Consider the following 20003-nt stretch of genomic DNA (forward strand, 5'->3'; position numbering starts at 1 on the left):
CAGATAAAGTTCCAAGTCCCTTTACAGAAGTTCCTTCCATTGAGTTGGAAGAAATAAAAAATAAGACAACTGTAATTCAGCATCAAGAACATATTGAGATTCAAGATATAAGTTATATACACATTTGTGTGTGAGAGATGGCTAGTGCGTATGGGAAAGGAAGGAAGGAAGGAAGGAAGGAAGGAAGGAAGGAAGGAAGGAAGGAAGGAAGGAAGGAAGGAAGGAAGGAGAGTTCCTCTGGTTGTTTTACCCTCTGATCTCAGCACTACAGTAAAAAAAAACTAGTTTGGTGAAGTGGCTAAAGTGCTAGACTAGAAACTGTGAAATTATAAGTTCTAGTGTTTCTTTATAAAGATTTAACAGTAACAGTAACAGATTTAAATTTCATAAGCAACTTCAACAACCTGCAAAATGCTTTGCTGAGTTGCATAGCTATGTAATTATTTCAAAATTGCAATTTGGGGAAAATTCAGAAGATCAGTTGAGGAATTGCTTTGGAGTTATGATGAAGCACTCCAAAAGAGATTCTTGTCAACCAAAAACAGCAGCATTAGCCAATAAAATTGCTACACTATAAATCACATTAATCAAGAAGACAGCAACTAACATAATGCTATCCACTTCAGGCAGAGTGAAAATTCTGGGTAGAGGAAATGCGGCCTCTACAATTTCTGCAGATAGGACTGGATATGCCAGTTCTTGCTTAGGCTGTGGAAGGTTAACAGCCACACTTTGTAAGCAGGTTCAAAAATCTGGGAGGCACCCTGAGTAAAAAAGATCCAAGTGACTGTACTAAGCAGTCACATCACTTATTTCACATGAATATTATTGTTCACAAGATAATGAAAAACGGTAGCTGTATCATGTTCAAAATGTTTGTATCGAGGATTCTCAAGATGATGCTTGTAGCAGTATTAATTAAGGATCAGGAGTGTGAGATAAAAGCTATTTCTAGGACTATCAATAATCAACAAGGACACATTCTGTGATATATTTTCATAGGAACTTTCTTCCAAGTTGTTGAATCTACAATAAATATTTTATCCTGCTTCAGCTGGAGTATGGGTGTGCAGCATAGTTCTTTCCAAAAATACTTTTAATCATTGCTTTAGAAAAATAACTAGAAGTATTTTATTAACTGATTCTTATCATTAGAAATCAATGTCTGAAGAAGACACACCATCACCACTAGTCAGGTAACAGAAGATTTTCCAAAGTATTATCTTGGAGAACTGGGAGTGTTTAAAAGGAAACCATTGTTATTTCATTTGGAAATGCCTTATTAATTTTGTGGGTCTGTTTTAGAAAAAAGAATTCTCTGAATGTTGCAGACTTCTGTTGCCTAACAACAGGAGTTAGTCCTGTTGAGAGATACTGGTGAGATGATGGCTAAAAACTCATCTTGATTATCTCTATTTACATCTGAGGAGTTCCAAAATATAAAAAAAATGAAACAAATTGTATATACTATTCTAAAAGTGTGAGCTCCATTCATTTATTTTAAATGACAGATTTTTATTTCTTGAGAACTAGTTGTAGATTGCTTTCCTTTCATTGTCACTGAAGTTTGGGGACTAGTGGCATACAAAATTCAATGTGTTGACAGGCCAATAAAACATTGTCCTCTTGGCCATAACATGCTCACCCATAGCATCATTTTCAATGCACCTGTGGTTGAGGTAACTACTACATCTCTTCGAATGTCCAGGTCCTGACAACTTCAGTCACTGTTTTCCATTTCAGCAGTTACCAGAGACTGGACTTTCTACATCTACCAGAGTTTATAAATTCAGAGATTATATGTATTTAAAATATTTCTAGTAATTTTAATACATATATTTACTTTGCCTTATTTTCCATAGATTAATGAAGAATATAGCTTCAGAAAATATATGAATAAGTCTAAGCATCTGGATTATTGCCAAGGTGAGGACTTACAATGATAAAGGATCTCAGTGTGACCCTGGGTATTTCAAGGATTTCTACAGACATTTGAAACTATATTTAACCAGAATAAGCACAGAGGATGGAAGAATAACAGAGCTCAGTGGTAATGCACAAGAACCAAGTTGATGTTTCCCATTGCCTTTTTTCAGAATTTCTCATTTTAAGCAGCCTGAGACCGTGCCTTTTTTACCATGATTTGTGTTTAGAGTGTTGTTCCTTAAATTTATTACTATGGTACTCCATTAGTAGCAAAAATAAAGAGTCTGGCAGAAATATAAGCAAGAAACCCTCTTGATCAAGGGCATGCCACTCTAATACTCCAGGTCCAATTTTCCTGCCAAACTGAGACATCATTCAGTGATTATTAATCAATTTTTACAGTGTGTTTTGCCTTTCTTTCTTTCTTTCTTTCTTTCTTTCTTTCTTTCTTTCTTTCTTTCTTTCTTTCTTTCTTTCTTCTTTTTTCCTTTCTTTCTTTTTCCCCCAAATACTGTTTTAAACATTTCTGCAAACTTCTGTTTATTGTGATAGTATTTCCCTCTTGTGTGCATTCTCTGTAATGTAATGTAATGTAATGTAATGTAATGTTAACAGTATATATGACCATTTCAAAGGCAAAGTCCACACAGTTTCATATACGTACTGTTCTTCTTATACAAAAGGACTTCAAAGCAATTTGACTCGTAGTTGTCAAATGTCTGTCTAACTTTTTCAATCGTTTTCTTATCTGTGAGTTCCCCATACATAAAACTGGAGAAATAAAAGAGAGAAGAAAAATAATTTGCTTCATGGTCACAAATAGGCAATCTGACATCCTTACAGACATATTTATGTTTTAGATTGCAACATAATTGCAGCCATGTATCCTTAACTATGATTTTTACTTTGTATGGTTCATCATTTATAGTTGCAAAAGTGTTATGAAAGTCCCTAAAAGCAAATGTAAGTGGCACAGTCCTTTGGTGAAAGATTTATATCACTTAATGTAAGAGATGTTCTGGCCATAGGAAGGGAGGGAATGAGGGAGGGAGGGAGGGAGGGAGGGGAAGGGAAGGGAAGGGAAGGGAAGGGAGGAAGGAAGGAAGGAAGGAAGGAAGGAAGGAAAGAAGGAAGGAAGGAAGGAAGGAAGGAAGGAAGGAAGGAAGGAAGGAAGGAAGGAAGGGTTCAGAATGCTAAAAGTGACATCTTATCAACTGTACATTGATTTTTTTAACCCTGCATTTTTACTGTTAACAACCAAAGAAGAATATAATAATTTACAATAAATATTTTAAATACAGGAAAAACTGCTATAAATACTGCATGTTTAAAGTCATAAGACAGTTTAAAAACTCTGTGACGCAAAGCATCAACAGCAAAGCAGACAAGAAAGCAGAGCAGTGCAAATTTAACTCAAAGTCTGGATGATGGATATATCTTATGCTGGCTCCCAGAGCTTACAAAATTTTGTGCGAAACATAACACAACAGCAAGAAAATTTCAAAACCCACACACACACATACAAAAAAAAGCCTCATCCTGATAAATGGCACAATTTGGAAAGCAGATACAAAAAACCTCAACAGATAATTCCAGCTAATTCATTCTGATGTTTAATTTTCTTTGGCCAATATCACAAAACAGCCTAGAACTGCATGGCAGCACAAGTACAAGCAAATAAGTAATTAAAAGATAGCAATAGCAATTGAACATAGACTTATATACTGCTTCATAGGGCTTTACAGCAGTGGCGTAGCGTGGGGGGTGCAGGGGGGGCCGGCCGCACCGGGCGCAACATCTGGGGGGGCGCGCTCGCACTGAGCTGCTGAGGGAGCCCCAAGGGCTGCACAGAGTTGGCTTGGCTCCGCTCTCGAGCTGCTCTTTCTTGCAAAGCAAAATGAGTCCGGCAGGTGAGATGGGCAGCCACATAAACTGAATAAAATAAATAGAAGCGGCCAACTCTCCGCCCAGGCTCAGGCCAACCGCAAGCGCCCCACAGGCGCCCTGGCAGGTTTGGCCAAGTGAAGACGGACCCGCTGGCCGGCCGGCCTAGCTTCGTGCGCATGCGTGGCTTTATTTAGCGGGGCTCACGTGCGAGCTTGAATGCAGCGGCTCTTGCAGGTCGGAGCCCCGTCCAGCCGCCCTCGAGAGGGACCCGGAAGCATCCCGCATGCGCGCGACTCTTCTTGGAAAGTCTACGCCGCTGCGAGGCGCGTCTTTTCAGCAGTGCCGTGACGTCACCGCCCGCCCGCCCCTCTATTTCCGCTTCCGGTTGCCTTGCCCCGCCCCGGGTGCTGACAACCCACACTACGCCACTGCTTTACAGCAGTCTCCAGGGGGGTTTACAGAATCAGAATATTGTCCCCAATAATCTGGGTCCTCATTCTACCAACCTCTGAAGGATGGAAGGCTGAGTCAACCTTCAGTCCATCAGGATCAAACACCTGGCTCTGGGCAGAATTAGTCTGCAATACTGCATTCTAACCACTGCACAACTTTTCTTAACTAATTATTCAGAAGCAAAGTAAAGTAAGTTCATTTCATCAAATAACATAAGCTTTGCTAACTGAATTTCCACTCATTTAGATGAATCTGCTTGAGGATCATTGTTGTTAACTTAGTCACTTACTAGCTCCATCCTGTTTCTTTTCTTTTAAAAAATTTGTCTCATTTTTTCTCTCTTATTTTTTTTCTTTTTGTTTTTACCTGTAGAAATTGTAACTGTGACTTTTATGACCTTTCCGGGCAACAGATATTTCCCTTCAGATTATTCTGGAACAATAATGCACCAGCAGAAAGTGCTGGTAGACACTAAAACCAGTTCTCCATTTGTAGTATCCAGAAAGAGATTCCACCCCAATATTATCTGAGTGTGGACCTCAGCAGCTATAAATGGGACCACTGAAAAAGCATAGTCTTCTTGATTTCTTTCTCTATTTATTTCTTCTCAGAATAGAAGATGGAAATGAAAAATGATGAGCTTCATTTAGTTCATTATGAAATAGATGCAGATTTATTAAAAAGTAATATAATTTCTTATATCAGTCTTCCCCAGTTTGAAGTCTTCCAGATATATTTGCTGCTTAGAAATTATTACTGTTTGAATATTTAAAGTGCTCTGGGAAAGCTTTCATTTTAAAGAATAGCTATCAATTTTATATAATAATCACTGTAATAAGATAAATCCCAAACATTCTCAGATAGCCTAATTGTAGAATTACCACATCTGGAGAGCACCAGGTAGAGAAAGTTTCCCTTTACTGTGATGATTATGAATTTCCACAAGGATCTTCCCTGAACCAGTCAAGGCAGTCCATTGAAACTCACCTGCAGGTGCTACTTTTCTGCATGACGTCAGCTCGATGGTATCCAGAGAGTTTACAGAAACCGTCATTACTATAAACTACAGGCCAGTCCACAATCTGAGCATTGCCCAATAAAAAACTTGATTCTAAGGTGAAACAAAAGAAAACAAAATTAGACTACCATTACATAGTAATGGAAAATAGTGTTATAAAAAGTGAAATAGCAATAGGACATAGAATTATATATCTGTTCATAGTGCCTTACAGCCCTATCTAAGTGGTTTACAAATGTCAGCATGTTGCCCCCAACAATCTGGTCCTCATTTTACCGACATTGGAAGGATAAAAGGCTAAATCAATCTTGAGCAGATCAGGATCAAACTGACCACATAGATAGATTTTCTCCGTGGTGATCTGTCCCTAACCTGACCCTTCAAATCTTCCAATGGTGTACCCATCATTATTGTAATTCAGTCCATCCATCCTGCTACTTTTCTTCTGTTTTTTCTACTATTCCCACTGTTAGAGCCTTTTCCAGAAAACTAGGTCTCTATATAATGTGTCTGAAGTAAGGTAATCAACAAAATAATTTGAAGGTAACAAGGAAAACATAGAAACATGTTGACTAGCTAAATCTCTGGGTCAAGAAGCCGGCCCTTGTTCTGAGAAGTGAAATGGTCTCATGAGCCATTGGGATGGAGCAGCCTGTCTTTTTTATTACTTTAAAGCAGACATGTCAGACACAAGGCCCGGGGGCCGGATCCGGCCCGCAAAGTGGTTTCATGTGGCCCGCGAACCCATCCTGGAAACAGTGAGGGAACGGCCCCCACTGCCTTGGCCCTGGCCCAGAGACCCTCCTTCTGCCAGAGACCCTCAGATCTGTCCCACTCCTGTCCAGGCCCCCATAGGCACCCTTGATGCAAACGATGTAGAGCTGGCCATGCCCATCCAGTAGGACATACGCACTTTAGCCACGCCCACCCTGTAGGCCATGCCCACCCAGGCCACACCCACCCGGCCCCATGAGGGCAACCACAATGCTCAAGCAGCCCTCAATGAAATTGAGTTTGATACCCCTGCTTTAAAGCAAATGAATGAATAGGGAAGAAATGAGAATGGGAAACGTGTGCAAATATACTATTGAGAACTGGACCGCTCATATAAATGGCTCTTAATTTCTTAACCAAATGCAGTTGGAACAGGGGCTTCTGTGTTTTGGTCTCTTCCATTGAAGAAATTTGCTCTGGAAAATTCCCATAGGGAATGTCCCTTGGCTGATCTTTAGGAAGCAGAACTTGGATGTTTCTTCCCTAAGTTTTCTTCCTATGTTTGAAGCATAGCCAGCTGTTCTCCTTTTTCTTCATTTTGCATTTCCTGTCTATTTTTAAACTTGCTTTTTACTGGGATTTAATTAGTCATTTTTAAAATGTTGGTCTTTTCTAAGCTGCCCTCAGAGAATCTGGGGAAAAAAGAAAAAAGCAGCTAGTGTGTGAAATTAGAATAAATGAATAAAATAAAAAAAAAGTAACTACGTCAGATCATCAGTAAAGGGAAGTCCAGGGGGAGAGGCCTGCTTCTAAAAAGATGCACTGGTTTGAACTAGTTAAACCAGCCCTGTTTTATGTTTGGTCCTTTGTTTCTTTCTCTCAATATATAGCAGAACAAAGCATCTATATATGCAGACTTAGCAATGAAGTTACCTAGGCTTTAGATTTCATACTCCCTGTTTTCCATTCAGGACTATTTGTCTATGTCCTCTTACTGGAGGGACCAATACATACAAGAATTCTTTCTTGTTTCAAGAAAAGATGGGTCATGCTTGTCAAAATGGTCCTTACATACAGTTTTTGCACTGACCTTCAGTTTTGCACTGAACTAGGTCCAATAGTTGCTTTTCTCAGATACTTCTTAAACCTTTGGGTATGGGATGTAGCCAGAGATTTGCCTATAGCAGTTCTAACTACCTTAACGCCTTCCTGGTGTTAGTAATTTTCATCCCAACACGTCAGGCTGGGGGGAGGCTAAATTGCCCTCTACTGATGTACAAATGAGAGAACAAATAATATCTTAAATAAGATTGAGAAAGTATGCTGAATATGATTTATGGTATTCCTACCAGACCCTTAGTAATAACTCTGCTTTGAAGGTCCTGTGAGCAAAAGGGAGGGTGAGCTGACAGTGGCAGAATCAGCCACATTCCAAGCCACTGCCCAACTCCTTCTCCCGTAAGGATGCCCTGGAAAAATATTTTGAGAATTTTATTTTTTTATAGTTTCCAGTTGGATCTGGTCCATTTTCAAACTTCCTTTTACCAGCTTTCCCCCCAACAGCAATTTTGGCCCATTCTTTTCCTGAGGATGTGCAGTAGATATGGAATCTTCCAAGGCTCTTTACGATTTTTTCCCCCTTATATTCTCTTGGGTTGGAAATAATAAAAAGGGCTTGAAAAATCTAATTAAGCATTCCATAAGCTGGATGCCTTCCAGATTTTGGTCCACGGTATCCAGAATTCCAGAGCCAGTGTAGCCCTGCTGAGATTTCCGAGAGGTATGTCCACACACCTAGCAAGTGTTGAGGTTTCATTAGATTGATTTAGTTCTTCCATTTTCAAGAGAACTAGCCTGGATACACACCAGTAATTATCAATACCAGCTCATTATTTTAAAAGATGAAGTAAGAGAAGAAATAAGTCCACTGGAAATCAGCTAGAAAGAAAAATCAACATTTAGGAAGTGTCTGAATAGAAGTGCTTTGAAATATTAGCTCCTAGAACCTTAAAATATGGTGGTTTGTATAATATTAATTCTTTTTCTAGTAATTTGTTCTGCCTTCAGCTATAGGGAAGAAGCTATAGACTGTTGCCTTGCCTCCTCCCAAAATGCTAGAAATGATGTTTTATAAAGAACTAACAACACGTTAAAGGCATTGTTCATTGAGAAAAAGGGTAGATCACCTCATGATTCTCTTCAATTATCCTTGAAATGAGACACAGAAGCCCCTTAGATGTCAGGCTGAAGCTCCATAACCACAATTAGTTTTATTTTTTAAAAGGGGCATAAACAAAATTGTACCACTATTTGCTAAAATGTTCACAAGCGTCCAAAACCTTTAGGAATTCCTCTGACCCTTCAGAATATTACCCCCAATGCACACTCTTTTCATGACTAAAAAGTGGCCTACAAATTACAAGGGCAATTTCAATAGAGAAAGCTGACTGATCATCTGGTATTCAGAAGCATTATATTTGTCATGATGAATAGTCTTTTATGGACCAACTAAGCTTCCATGAATTGGCTTAAAAAAACATCACGATGGTTGCTGATGGATTCATGTGCATAAAACAATGGAGAAGTGTTAGCTAGGTCCACCTCCTCTTCTGCATAGTGTCTCCCAATCCATTAATTGGGACACACAGGCAAACAGTGGGAAATTTGCTGCATTTATGCTGCATTTATGTGGATTCATGTGTTAGAACAGGGGCCCTCAGCTTTCAAAGCCTAGAACCTTTCCAATGTTGCTATCAAATTGAAAATATTACTGTGATGATCAGGGGAAGCTGTTTAATATGGAAAGTAACAACAACCACATTCAGTTCATCAACCATATCCTGGTCTAACCTACTCCCCTTCCCCCTGCATCAGCTTCACAATGTTTTACATGAACATGTCCATAAAATCACCAGGAACCAGGTTCAGTTCAAAGGTGACTTGACTGTTCCATGCCCTACAGCTCAAAGTGTGACAAAAATTGCAAACCCATCATTCAAAAGTAGCTTGTGTTAAACTTTAAGCCGTGCAGACAGGAGTCTGAAAGCATCATAGATTCTGTAAACCTTCACCTTCCAGGGCATGATGGAAACATGACCAAAGGTTGGGAAGTAACAATAGAGGCGAGACCCAGCTGTAAAGCCTTGCTGTCTGTCTTACTGTGTGAGAAAAACAATGGCTGAAAAGAGCCGTTAAATGCCATTCTCACTTTTTGTGACAATAAATTCCAATCACTAATTACAGCTTATTTGCCTGTCGTACATTTTCTGCCAGACAGTTTTACTACATATTTATTGACTCAATTTGTCTCTCATCATCTGACAAGGACTCTCAAGGCAGCAAAGACCAACGAAGTTAAACATCAGGAAGAGGAATAAAATAAAATGTGCAAAATCTAACTGAACATGATCCCATGATCCTTCCTGAACCACATGCCCTCCAGAAGTATCCCAGAACTCAAAAATAATAGCAGCAAATTCCTTAGGGATTCTGAGCGTCCTTCAGTCTAATATCAGTAACACTTGATCTTTAAGATCAACTTGAGATTGCCAGATTCAAACTTTTATTGCAGCTTTCCCTAATTGAAGGTCCTCTTTTGGAATTGGATCCTGGGTAAGGACGATGGAATTTGAAGTCCAACACCTCTGGAGGACTGTGGAGGATAATTAATATGAACTATAATGATACTCTACAGACCACAATTCAAAATATATTTGCTTTATTGTAGAACTATCTATACAGTATTTTGGTTGTATGTCCATGACAATGAACACAATGCTAATAAGCAGTCTCAGTTCTATTTTGGCAGGATCACTTTTTTTTTAACTAGATAAGGTCTCATAAGATAACACATTGTTTTTAAAAATAGAAAATGGTTCCAGTTCAGAAGAATTTCAGCACTGGAGATCAGTACTATCAGTAATGTTATCCTGGCATCTCTAAGCAGAGAATTGTGCCATTCTTCTAATAAAATAAAATTACCTTTTACAATAATCCCAGAAAATGCAGAGATCATCCAAGCTGGATCTCTTTTTAACAAGCTTCCACCCATTACTTCTTGTCTTACCCTCTGGTGCTTTGGAGAATAAATCATTCCTCTCTTCTCTGTGATAGACCCTGGACTACTGGAAGTCAGTTATTATGTCCTCCTGGTCCTTCCTCAACCCTTCATCATATGACTTAGCCTCCAGATCCTTTATCATCTTTATTGCTTTTCTGTGCAAACTTTCTAGGATCTTGGTGTCTTTTTATATCATGGTGACCAGAACCGTACACAGTATTCCAGGTATGGCCTCAATATAAAGCAATATTATCACTTCTTGTGACCTTGATGTTATCTCTCTATTGATGCAGTCCAGGACTTCATTGGCTTTTTTAGCAGCTGTAGCACATTGCTGACTCATACTTAAGTGGTGGTTCACTAGGATACCTACAGTAAATCTTTTGCACAGTTACTATGTAGAACCTGATACCACCTATTTTGTACCTATGCATTTGATTTTTCCTGCCTAAGTGCAAGACCTTACTTTTTTCACCACTGAATTGTATCTTTTTGGATAGGGCGCAATGCTCAATATCTTTCTAAACCTTGAATCTATCTTCCAAATTGTTAGTAATTCTTCCCAGCTTGGTGTCATCTGCAAATTTGATGGGTTCCCCTTCTATCTCCTTGTCTAGATCAGACATGTCAAACACAAGGCCTGCAGCCGGATCCGGCCCGCGAAGTGGTTTCATGCAGCCCACGAAGCCATCCTGGAAACAGTGAGGGAACGGCCCCCACTGCCTTGGCCCTGGCCCAGAGACCCTCCTTCTGTGAGAGATCATCAGATCTGTCCTACTCCTGCCCAGGCCCCCATAGGCACCCTTGATACAAATGATGTAGAGCTGGCCATGCCCACCCAGTAAGCCATATACACTCTGGCCATGCCCACCCAGTAGGCCACACCCACCCAGGCCATACCCACCCAGCCCCCTGAGGGCAACCACAATGCTGATGCGGCCCTCAATGAAATTGAGTTTGACACCCCTGGTCTAGATCATTTATGAAGTTCTTGAAGAGTACTGGGCCCAAGACAAAACCTTAAGATACCCCACTGCATGCTTCCCTCCATGTTATTACAACAATAGTTGGCAGACTTCGAGCATTTGCCCTTTTGTTTCAGGCACTGACATCCAGGAATCCATACAGGGTATTAAAAGTGTAGACATGGTAGTCACAACTGTGTGGGAGAGGGGAGGAGAGGAGAGGAAAGGAGAGGAGAGGACAAGATGAGACAAGACAAGATAAAAGATCTGATTTTAGATCTGCAGGTGGATAACTGCAGTAATTAATATTAGACTGACTACCAAACTAGGCTTAATAAAAATATTAGCATTTTTAAAGTATTAGCATGCTGTGGATATTACAACAACCCTTCTAATTAAATAAGCATCCAAGCTGCATTTACTCAGCTGGGCAACAGCTCTGAACTATTCTATCATCAGACAAGGATATTTCTATTTGAATGCAACAACAATTAAATACGTTTTCAAAAAGTGCTCGGCTGAAATTTTAAGTTGTTTTTATGTGTTGTTCTGCTTGTCTTAGTTTTATCCCTTTTAAATGAATAGTTTTATGAACCTGACTCTACACTGTCCAGATCACTTTGCTGATGGATGAACTAAAAGGGTTTTCAAAAAAAAATAACTTTTCAGCCAGGTGCTTTATGTTTGTACTTCAGTCTCTTTACAACTATAGCACATCAAACTCAATCTTATGAAGACAAATAATTTTTTTCCAACCTACAAATACTTAGAACCAGTGCTTTTTTTAAAGGTGCCAGAACTCAGAGGTGCTGTCCCTGGGAGTGATGCTGGTATCTTGCTACAGCGTTGCCGCCCGTCCTTTGCACCCCCGCCCCTGCAGCTCAGAGCCACATGCCACAGGGGTTCCCCTCCCCACAGCTGCCATGGGGATTCCCCTCCCCACAGTTGCCACACCGCAGCCTGTGCTGAGCCCCCACCCGGAGCTGTTCCAAACCCCGACCCAGAGCTGTGTTCCTCATGGCAGTGGTCTCTGGCGCCAAACAGCCTCTTTCCAACCACATCCAGAAAAATTTGTAACAAACATTGGAATTCTCAAGGCCATGTTTGGTATTTCCCAGCAATCTGTTACTGGAAGGAGAAAGCAATCCCTGCTCATTACTGATCCCAGAGAAGCATTTGCATGTATGCATGTATCCTTAGGGTGCCATAGTTATGGATGAGAAATATTGATTGCAAAGTTGGCATTTCTGGATGTAATACAGATATTTTGGAATTATTTTTGTTTCTTTGCATGTTTGATATTTTTTAAAAGGCATATGCTACTGACTACACTTATGCACATATGTAACATCTTTTGCTAGGATACTTGACCACTGCTTGTCCAGAATGTGAAAAGTGAAAGATTGTGACTAACAAAAGTTTAATGTACAGATAATACCACCAGTAATTATTTTAGCCTTTTTAATAAATGTTGTTATTGATGTTAAGCTCACCATGGAAAACAACATATATTTTTATGTATATACTAGGTTAATTATTTAAAGACTGAAGTGCAACATAACTAGATTCTAAATACAGTAATCTATTTTTCAAAACACACAACAATCCAAACAGTAAAAGAATATTTCATTCTTAAGAATTGTTTAATTTAAAGTGGTTTAGTTGTAATAGATGGTTATAGATTCAAAACAGTTTTCAAGAGTGTACAAAAGATACTATTTTTTTCTAGCATTAGATAAATTAGACATATTACATTGAGAAAAATGTTTCTCATTTCTTTCCTGTTACCTTTATTGATTTCATTGCAGAGATGTTAACATAGGAAATAGATTATTTTGTTATCTAATTTTACCTTCCAAAAGACAGAAGCAGATGAAAAATGTTGGCTTTTTTGAATTAGCTGTTTTAGATTCTAAAAGTTTAGTTCCTAAAGAAGTAACTTTGTAAATAATTTTAATGTCCTCCTCTAGTGCAGGGTAGGCAACCTTGGCTTTTTTATGACTCAAGAACTTCAACTCCCAGAATTCCTGAGCCAGCATGGCTCAGCTTGGAAACCTCTCTCTTTCCCCTCAGCGTGGCTGTGAGTTGAAGTCCACGAGTCATAAAAAAGAGTCAAGATTGCCTACTCCTAAAGCCAATAGAGGTGCCGGAACGCTGTTCTGAGCATTCTATGAGAAAAAAAGCCCTGCTTAGAGCAGTGTGAGAATTTGTGCATAACAGTGAAAGTTACATCATAATCAGAGAGCACAAAAACTAAATTTTCCCTGGAAAATTAGCAAAATAACCTCGTGTGGTTATTTTTCTCTTTATTAGAAATTTCTGTCTAGTATTGGTGAATAAATACAGGGAGGAGGCAAATAGGAATTGTCAAATATTTGTTGGAAACTGAGGGAATATTTCTTCATCTTTGGTGGACATGTAAGAAAGACAGAAAATTTTGTGCTCAAATATGTATTTTGATGCAGAAAATTTTAAAACTGAATTTGCAATTGAATCCAGAGAATTGGGGAAGAGAGTCTAATGGACAAACATATGGAAACAACTTATTTGGGCCTTTTTTATATATGTGATAAGAGCAGCGAGACATCAACATTACCTGAGAAATTAAAAGAGAAACTTGGGCCAAATACACACAAGCAGGTTGCAAATGGTACAGAACATCCCTTCCTTTTATATGAGTGAATGTTCTTCTTTCTATACCTCTGCAAAAAAATAAATCATTGAAGAGAAAACTAGAGCCTTGGTGGAGCAGTGGGCTAATGCCTCCTTAAGTAACACCAGCTGCCTGCAATTAGTGCAGGTTCGCATCCCACCAGGCTCAAGGTTGACTCAGCCTTCCATCCTTCCGAGGTAGATAACATGAGGACCCAGATTGTTGGGGGCAATTAAGCTGACTTTGTAATAATGCCGCTTGGGGGGGGGGGCGAAAGCCCTAATAAGCAGGCGTATACATAGAATGAAGGCTATTGCTAAGCACATTGGTTTGTGCTTAAATTGTAAGCTGCCCTGAGTCTTCGGAGAAGGGCGGGATATAAATGGGATTTTAAAAAAAAGATTCTTTCCTCTTTTATTTAAGATCTGGGCAGGACAGCAGAGGAATTAGCATGAGAAAGGAAATCAGAACTGTTAAAAGAAAAATGTAAACATGAGGCCTTTCTTGTTTAGAAAATGAATAAGATAAGACCATCTGATTTGCTTTGGGTTGTCTGGCTCTTAATAAACAAATAAGGAGATCCTTGCCAGCTAGGGAAATTGTAGCATTCAAGGAACTTCATCTGCCGCAGCCAACAGAATTCAGGTTGGCTCTGATGTGTGTGTTTTCAGTCTAATGTGATTTCTTCCACCTCCTCCAAGAAAGCTCTGCAGATCTGGATTTTAAGCTCCCGGTTTTGTATAGCCAAGCTGTCAAAATATTGTCAGCTACACACTTCAGCAACAGAGCACATGAAAACCAACAGCAATTCCTTCCTGTCAAAATACCTTTCCTGAGAAGCTCTTGGAGACTCTCAAGTTGCAAAACAATAGGCTAAATTGCACAATGCCATCTTTTAACTCCTCTCATTTAAGTGGCACGGGGAGGGGAGACATCTGTATGTTAGCTAAAAATAACTCATTTCAGTAATTCATCTCAAGGCTGACCACCAAGAAAACCAACAGTGTATACACACACACACACACACACACATTAAGTAATGTATATGTAATATATATATATATATATATATATCAGAAATAATTGATATCTCTCATACATATACATTACTAGATAAGACAATGTGTTCATATGCTGCTGCTTTCATCGTCTGTCATGTGGCATTTTTTTTCTTTTGAAAACTTATAAAATGGCATCTAGCTTCATGAACTTTTATATTTATAATTACTTATGAAAAAAAATCCTTGGACCTAAATTAAATCATACCTTCAGTCAATTCATTGAATGTAGTAATTAACCGTGACTATCAGAATCAGAATCTTAAAGCCAATTTATTTCGGTGGGTTGAACAATGAACCCAGCCCAATGTTTACTTTTCTATTTTACAATCAATCTAACCCATTAACTGGTTAAGTGATTTTTGTTTTGTTGTGCCTTTGAAAACTGATGGCAACCTGAACATTAAAATTGGACAAATATCTATTGGTTTTTAAACATGATGAGATTTGGGGCTGTAAATCTTTATCTACTTATTTTAGAGAAAGTCTCACAAATGAATGGGTCTCCCTTTTGCCTAGCCATTGATAGGTTTGTACAGGGAGTCTCCTCAATAATGGACCACAATGACAACAGTGGAACAGCTTGCCCCATTACTACAGTGCCATCACCTCCTATAATTAGAGGGATAGAAGGTTAATGCAATTGGAGGGCATCTGTTCAGGGAAGTACTTAAAATATATAAGCAGCAGCCCTGAAATCATATGAACCCCACTGAAATATATGTCATTCACTGCAAGATCTGACTATCCCACAGGTCTGCAACCCACGGCTCTGGAGCCGCATGCGGCTCTTTCAGCCATCTCCTGCGGCTCGCAGTCCTCTGCCATGTGCAGTCCAAAAAAAAAGTGGAACTAAAAAATTTCAACCAATCAATTCAAATATGCAGGGCAGGTGCATATCTCGCCTTGGCTCCACTCTTCAGTGAAACCCTGTTCTGTGCATGTGTGCATGTACGTGCATGCGCACACATTTTTTGCGGCTCCCACTTTCTCCTTTTGTGAGGGAACCGGTTCCGAGTGGCTCTTTCACTTTTTCAGGTTGCTGAACCCTGGACTATCCGGTTTTTGGTTGCTTTGATGTCAGGGCTTCTTAACCCCCTCTTTTACCACTTGGATGTCAAGGTTTGCAGTCCTAAAACAACATACTAAAACATACTATACATTAGCATGGCTGGTCCTTCAGTTCATGTGCTCCTAGTGCTAGAGATCCTCCCTTTTACCTCTTTAGCAAAGCTTTATTAAGTATGCTACATATGTTCTGCTTGCACAGACTCATTTTTGGAGTATCTTGCTTACTTTAAAGCCCAACAATATTTCAGAGTGTTACAGACAACCTCCACATCCATCTTGGGCAGGAGCCAAGGAGGTCTGCCAGGTCTCTAGAATGCCAGCGGTAGCTGCCAGAGCATCATGCACTGCTGTCAGGCCTCCTTTTGCTCAGACTTCAATCAGTGGCCTCTGTTGCCATTGATTGACATTCTGCAAATGTTTCATATAATTTAAGGCTTTGGATTTTCAATCCTGGAACCGATTCTTTAAGACTGGTCTGACTGTCCCATTTAAAAGCAGGTTCAACTTATAAGGGATTTTTTTTTTAAATTCCTGCTTTGAATTTGCAATCTATGCAAGAAAAAGGCTGCCTTTTGGCTGGCAAAATGGCCATATTATTGAAATATCAATAACAAAGAAAGAAAGCAAAGGGGTAGAATCAGAATAACAGAGTAACAGAATATCAGAGTTGGAAGGGATCTTGGAGGTCTTCTAGTCCAACCCCTGCTCAGGCAGGAAACCCTATACCAGGGGTAGGCAACCTTGGCTCTTTTATGACTTGTGGACTTCAACTCCCAGAATTCCTGACCCAGCCACACTGAGGGGAATGGGAGAGGTTTCTAAGCTGAGCCATGCTGGGTCAGGAATTCTGGGAGTTGAAGTCCACGAGTCATAAAAGAGCCAAGGTTGCCTACCCCTGCCCTATACCATTTCAGACAAATGGTTGTGTCCTTGTAGTGAAGACTGTTTTAGGGCTAGTTAATTGTTTAATTATTTACTGATACTTCCTTTTTATCCAGACTTTTGTAACAACTTGCCTTCATCATGTTGTCAGAGATTTGTTTTCTTCATCTTCTTACAATTATTGAAAGATGAAATCTTGAACTTAACCCAGCTGTTTTGATTGATTTTCTATTATGAATACTGTACTATGCTGACATCTATTTTCAGTTTCTGTGTAAAGGATCCTCAAAGAAAGCTGGAAGGTGGCAGGTAAAGACCAACCTAGTCCTTCCCATAAGGACCCCAGAAAACTATTATTATTATTATTATTATTATTATTATTATTATTATTATTATTATTATTATTATTGTTGTTGTTGTTGTTGTTGTTGTTGTTGTTGTTGTTGTTGTTGTTGTTGTGGTGGTGGTGGTGGTGGTGGTGGTGGTTCTTTGCAGTCAGCCAAATGTTCAGATTGGATTTGACATTTTTGTCAAGAGACCTAAAACATGATGGAGAGATGACATCAGCAAGTATTATGGGCCTAACTGGCAAAGGAAAGCTCAAGACTGTATTGGTTGGAAACATGCAGAAGAAGCCTTCATCCTGCAGTAGATAGACAATAGCTAAGATGATGATGATGATGAAGATGATGATGATGAGGAGGAGGAGGAGGAGGAGGAGGATAGCTACCTATTGGGTCCTTCCCAAGGACTTGGGATAGACAGATGTGGATGCTTGATGGTATTAAAGTTATTGTTGCAGGATGTAAACTGTTCCTAGTAAAGCTGCCTTTTGTAGTTGGCTGCTGGCAAATTTGTCATTGCCAATGGGGTTCAAGTGGTGCTACAGTTGTTTTAGGATTGCACTCAAGGTGCCTATTGGCACTATCTTTGCTTTCTTTTGCCACAGTTCTTCTATTTCTATTTGCAACCCTTTGTATTTTGCCATCTTCTCCAGTTCTTTCTCTTCTGTTCTGCTGTCTCCAGGTACTGCCACATCCACTAGTCAGACTTCTTTGTCTTTCTTATCTACAATTGTTAAGCCTGGGTGTTTTATGGCAGATGCCTGTCTGTTTGAAGTCTAAACCCCCAGAGCACTATTATTAAAATATATATTATTGTTTTATTTAGAATTATTGACACTGTTTACAAGCAGCAGGTGTATCCTGAAAGATTTGTATACTGATAGATGGGTTATCAGAAATCATAGCAATAATTACATATTTTGTTTAACCAAAAATCATTTCCTTATAAAATCATTCAATAACCATACTAGATATCTTCCCGATATAAAGAAAATCCAGGGAATGAGTTCCTTCAGAATCACTTCCTTTGGCATTTATTATAAATCTGTGAAGCAGGAAGGCTATAGAGCACTGGAGAGAATAGAGAACAATAGAAGACTCATTCTCTCATGCACATATTTTCTCACACTCACATATCTGTTGACCACCTTATAGCAATAGCAATAGCACTTAGACTCAGGGCTTTTTTTCTCATAGAACGCTCAGAATGGAGTTCCGGCACCTTTTTTGGATGGAACCTTGTAGGGTAGGCAAGGTGGGTTGTACGACATGTGTGAGTTCCGGCACCTTTTTCTTTTACAAAAAAAGCACTGCTTAGACTTATATACAGTACCACTTCATAGTGCTTTACAGCCCTCTCTAAGCAGTTTACAGAGTCAGCACATTGCCCCAGCAATCTGGGTTCTCATTTTACTGACCTCAAAAGGATGGAAGGCTGAGTAAGCCTTGAGTCCCATCAGGATTGAACTCAGGAGGGTAGAGTTAGTCTGCAACATTGCAGACTAACCCCTGTGTCACCAGGGCACTTTATAACTTAAACATTCACATCCCATCTCTGGGAGAATTCCAGGACAACTGGCAAGATTTCAGGAGAAAAGTAAATGTCCTAATCTTCAAAAAAAAAAAAAAAAGGAAAAGGGTGTGAAGAACTGCCTACCTGTCAAATTGATATCTAGACTGGGAAAAGTTTTTGTAGAGATTATTAAACAGTGTGTTTGTGAGCATTTATATAGGCATTCTACAATTACAGGAGTCACATGGATTTGTCACAAGCAAATCATGCCAGATTAACTTTAGCTTTTTCTTGATAGAGCTACTGGCTTAGTACTGTAGATCACGGTAATGCCACATGCCTACGTCAAAGACTCTAATGTTATTATTGCAAATGGACTCACAGTTGATGGAATGATTGCATCCAAAGAATGTTTATTAGTGGTTCTATTTCATCTTGAAGGGGATTTTCAGGTGGAGCACCACAGGAATCTGTCCTGGGTACTGTTCACTTTTTTTATCATTGTCTTGGATGAAATAGTTGGGGAACAATAACACAAATGTGGTGAAGGAAGGTTTGAAAAGAGTGAAGATTCAAAAAGATTTAAACGAGCTTCAGAGTGGCCTGAAATAAATAGGATGGAATTGATTGGGAATAAAAGAAAAGTTCTGGGGAGAAAAGGAAAGGCACAAGTATGATACAGAGAAGTTTTAGTTTTGAAGTATTACAGTATGTTTGCAAAGAATCTGGGTGTTCATGTCAATCACAGATGAAACATGAGCCAGCAGGATGATGCAGATGCTAAAAGGGCAACGCTGCTTGAGTTGTATTTACAGAAGCGCACAGTCCAAATTATGAGAAGCAAATATTCTACTCTACTCTGTCCTCACATAGAATACTATGTTCTGTTACAAGAACCAGAAAGGAGAGTAATAAATTGAAGGTTCAGAAAAGGGCTACCAAGATGGCTAGGTGCCTGGAAAGCTAGCCTTATATGCAACAGTTAAAAGACCTAGGTATGTTTATCCCATAGAAAAGATGACTGAGAGGAGATGTAATATAGCACTCTTCAAATATTTGAAGATTTGTCACACGGAAGAGGACATGGGTTAATCCTCTATTGTATCAGAGGGTAATCTTTATGTTAAACTACAAGGAAGGAGATTCAGCCTATATATCAGGAGGAACTTCCTAATTGTATAAGCTACTAGCCAAGAACAATAGGCTGCCACGTGAAATGATGAGTTGTTTTTCACTTCAATTCTTCAAAGGCTAAATGGTCATCTGTCAAAGATATCTTGAGAGCTCTGCCCTAAGGAGCTGGTTAAAATAAATGACCCTTAAGCACCCAGCTTTATAATTTTTATGATTTCACCTTGTTTCTCTTTCCTTTAAAACATCAAATGCTTTTTTTTTCCATTAAGCTGAATTAGGACTACTGTGCCAATGAGAAACAAACTTCAAAAAATAATCTAATGTC

The 20003-nt window shown here is 39.3% G+C and overlaps 1 protein-coding gene across 1 annotated transcript in view; it reads right to left on the reverse strand.

Annotated features, from left to right (window-relative positions):
- The window catches only part of KCNH5 (potassium voltage-gated channel subfamily H member 5), a gene marked incomplete at both ends in the record, with an annotated part of 194890 nt that overhangs the window by 162342 nt on the left and 12545 nt on the right, over positions 1-20003 (reverse strand). Inside the window, 2 exons of the mRNA XM_083351057.1 lie at positions 2591-2697; positions 5254-5377. Of these exons, the coding sequence (XP_083207183.1) occupies positions 2591-2697; positions 5254-5377 (231 nt within the window). The remainder of the gene's footprint in view (positions 1-2590; positions 2698-5253; positions 5378-20003) is intronic.

This window comes from Vipera ursinii (assembly GCF_947247035.1).
Source record: "Vipera ursinii genome assembly, chromosome: 1".
NCBI lineage: Eukaryota > Metazoa > Chordata > Lepidosauria > Squamata > Viperidae > Vipera > Vipera ursinii.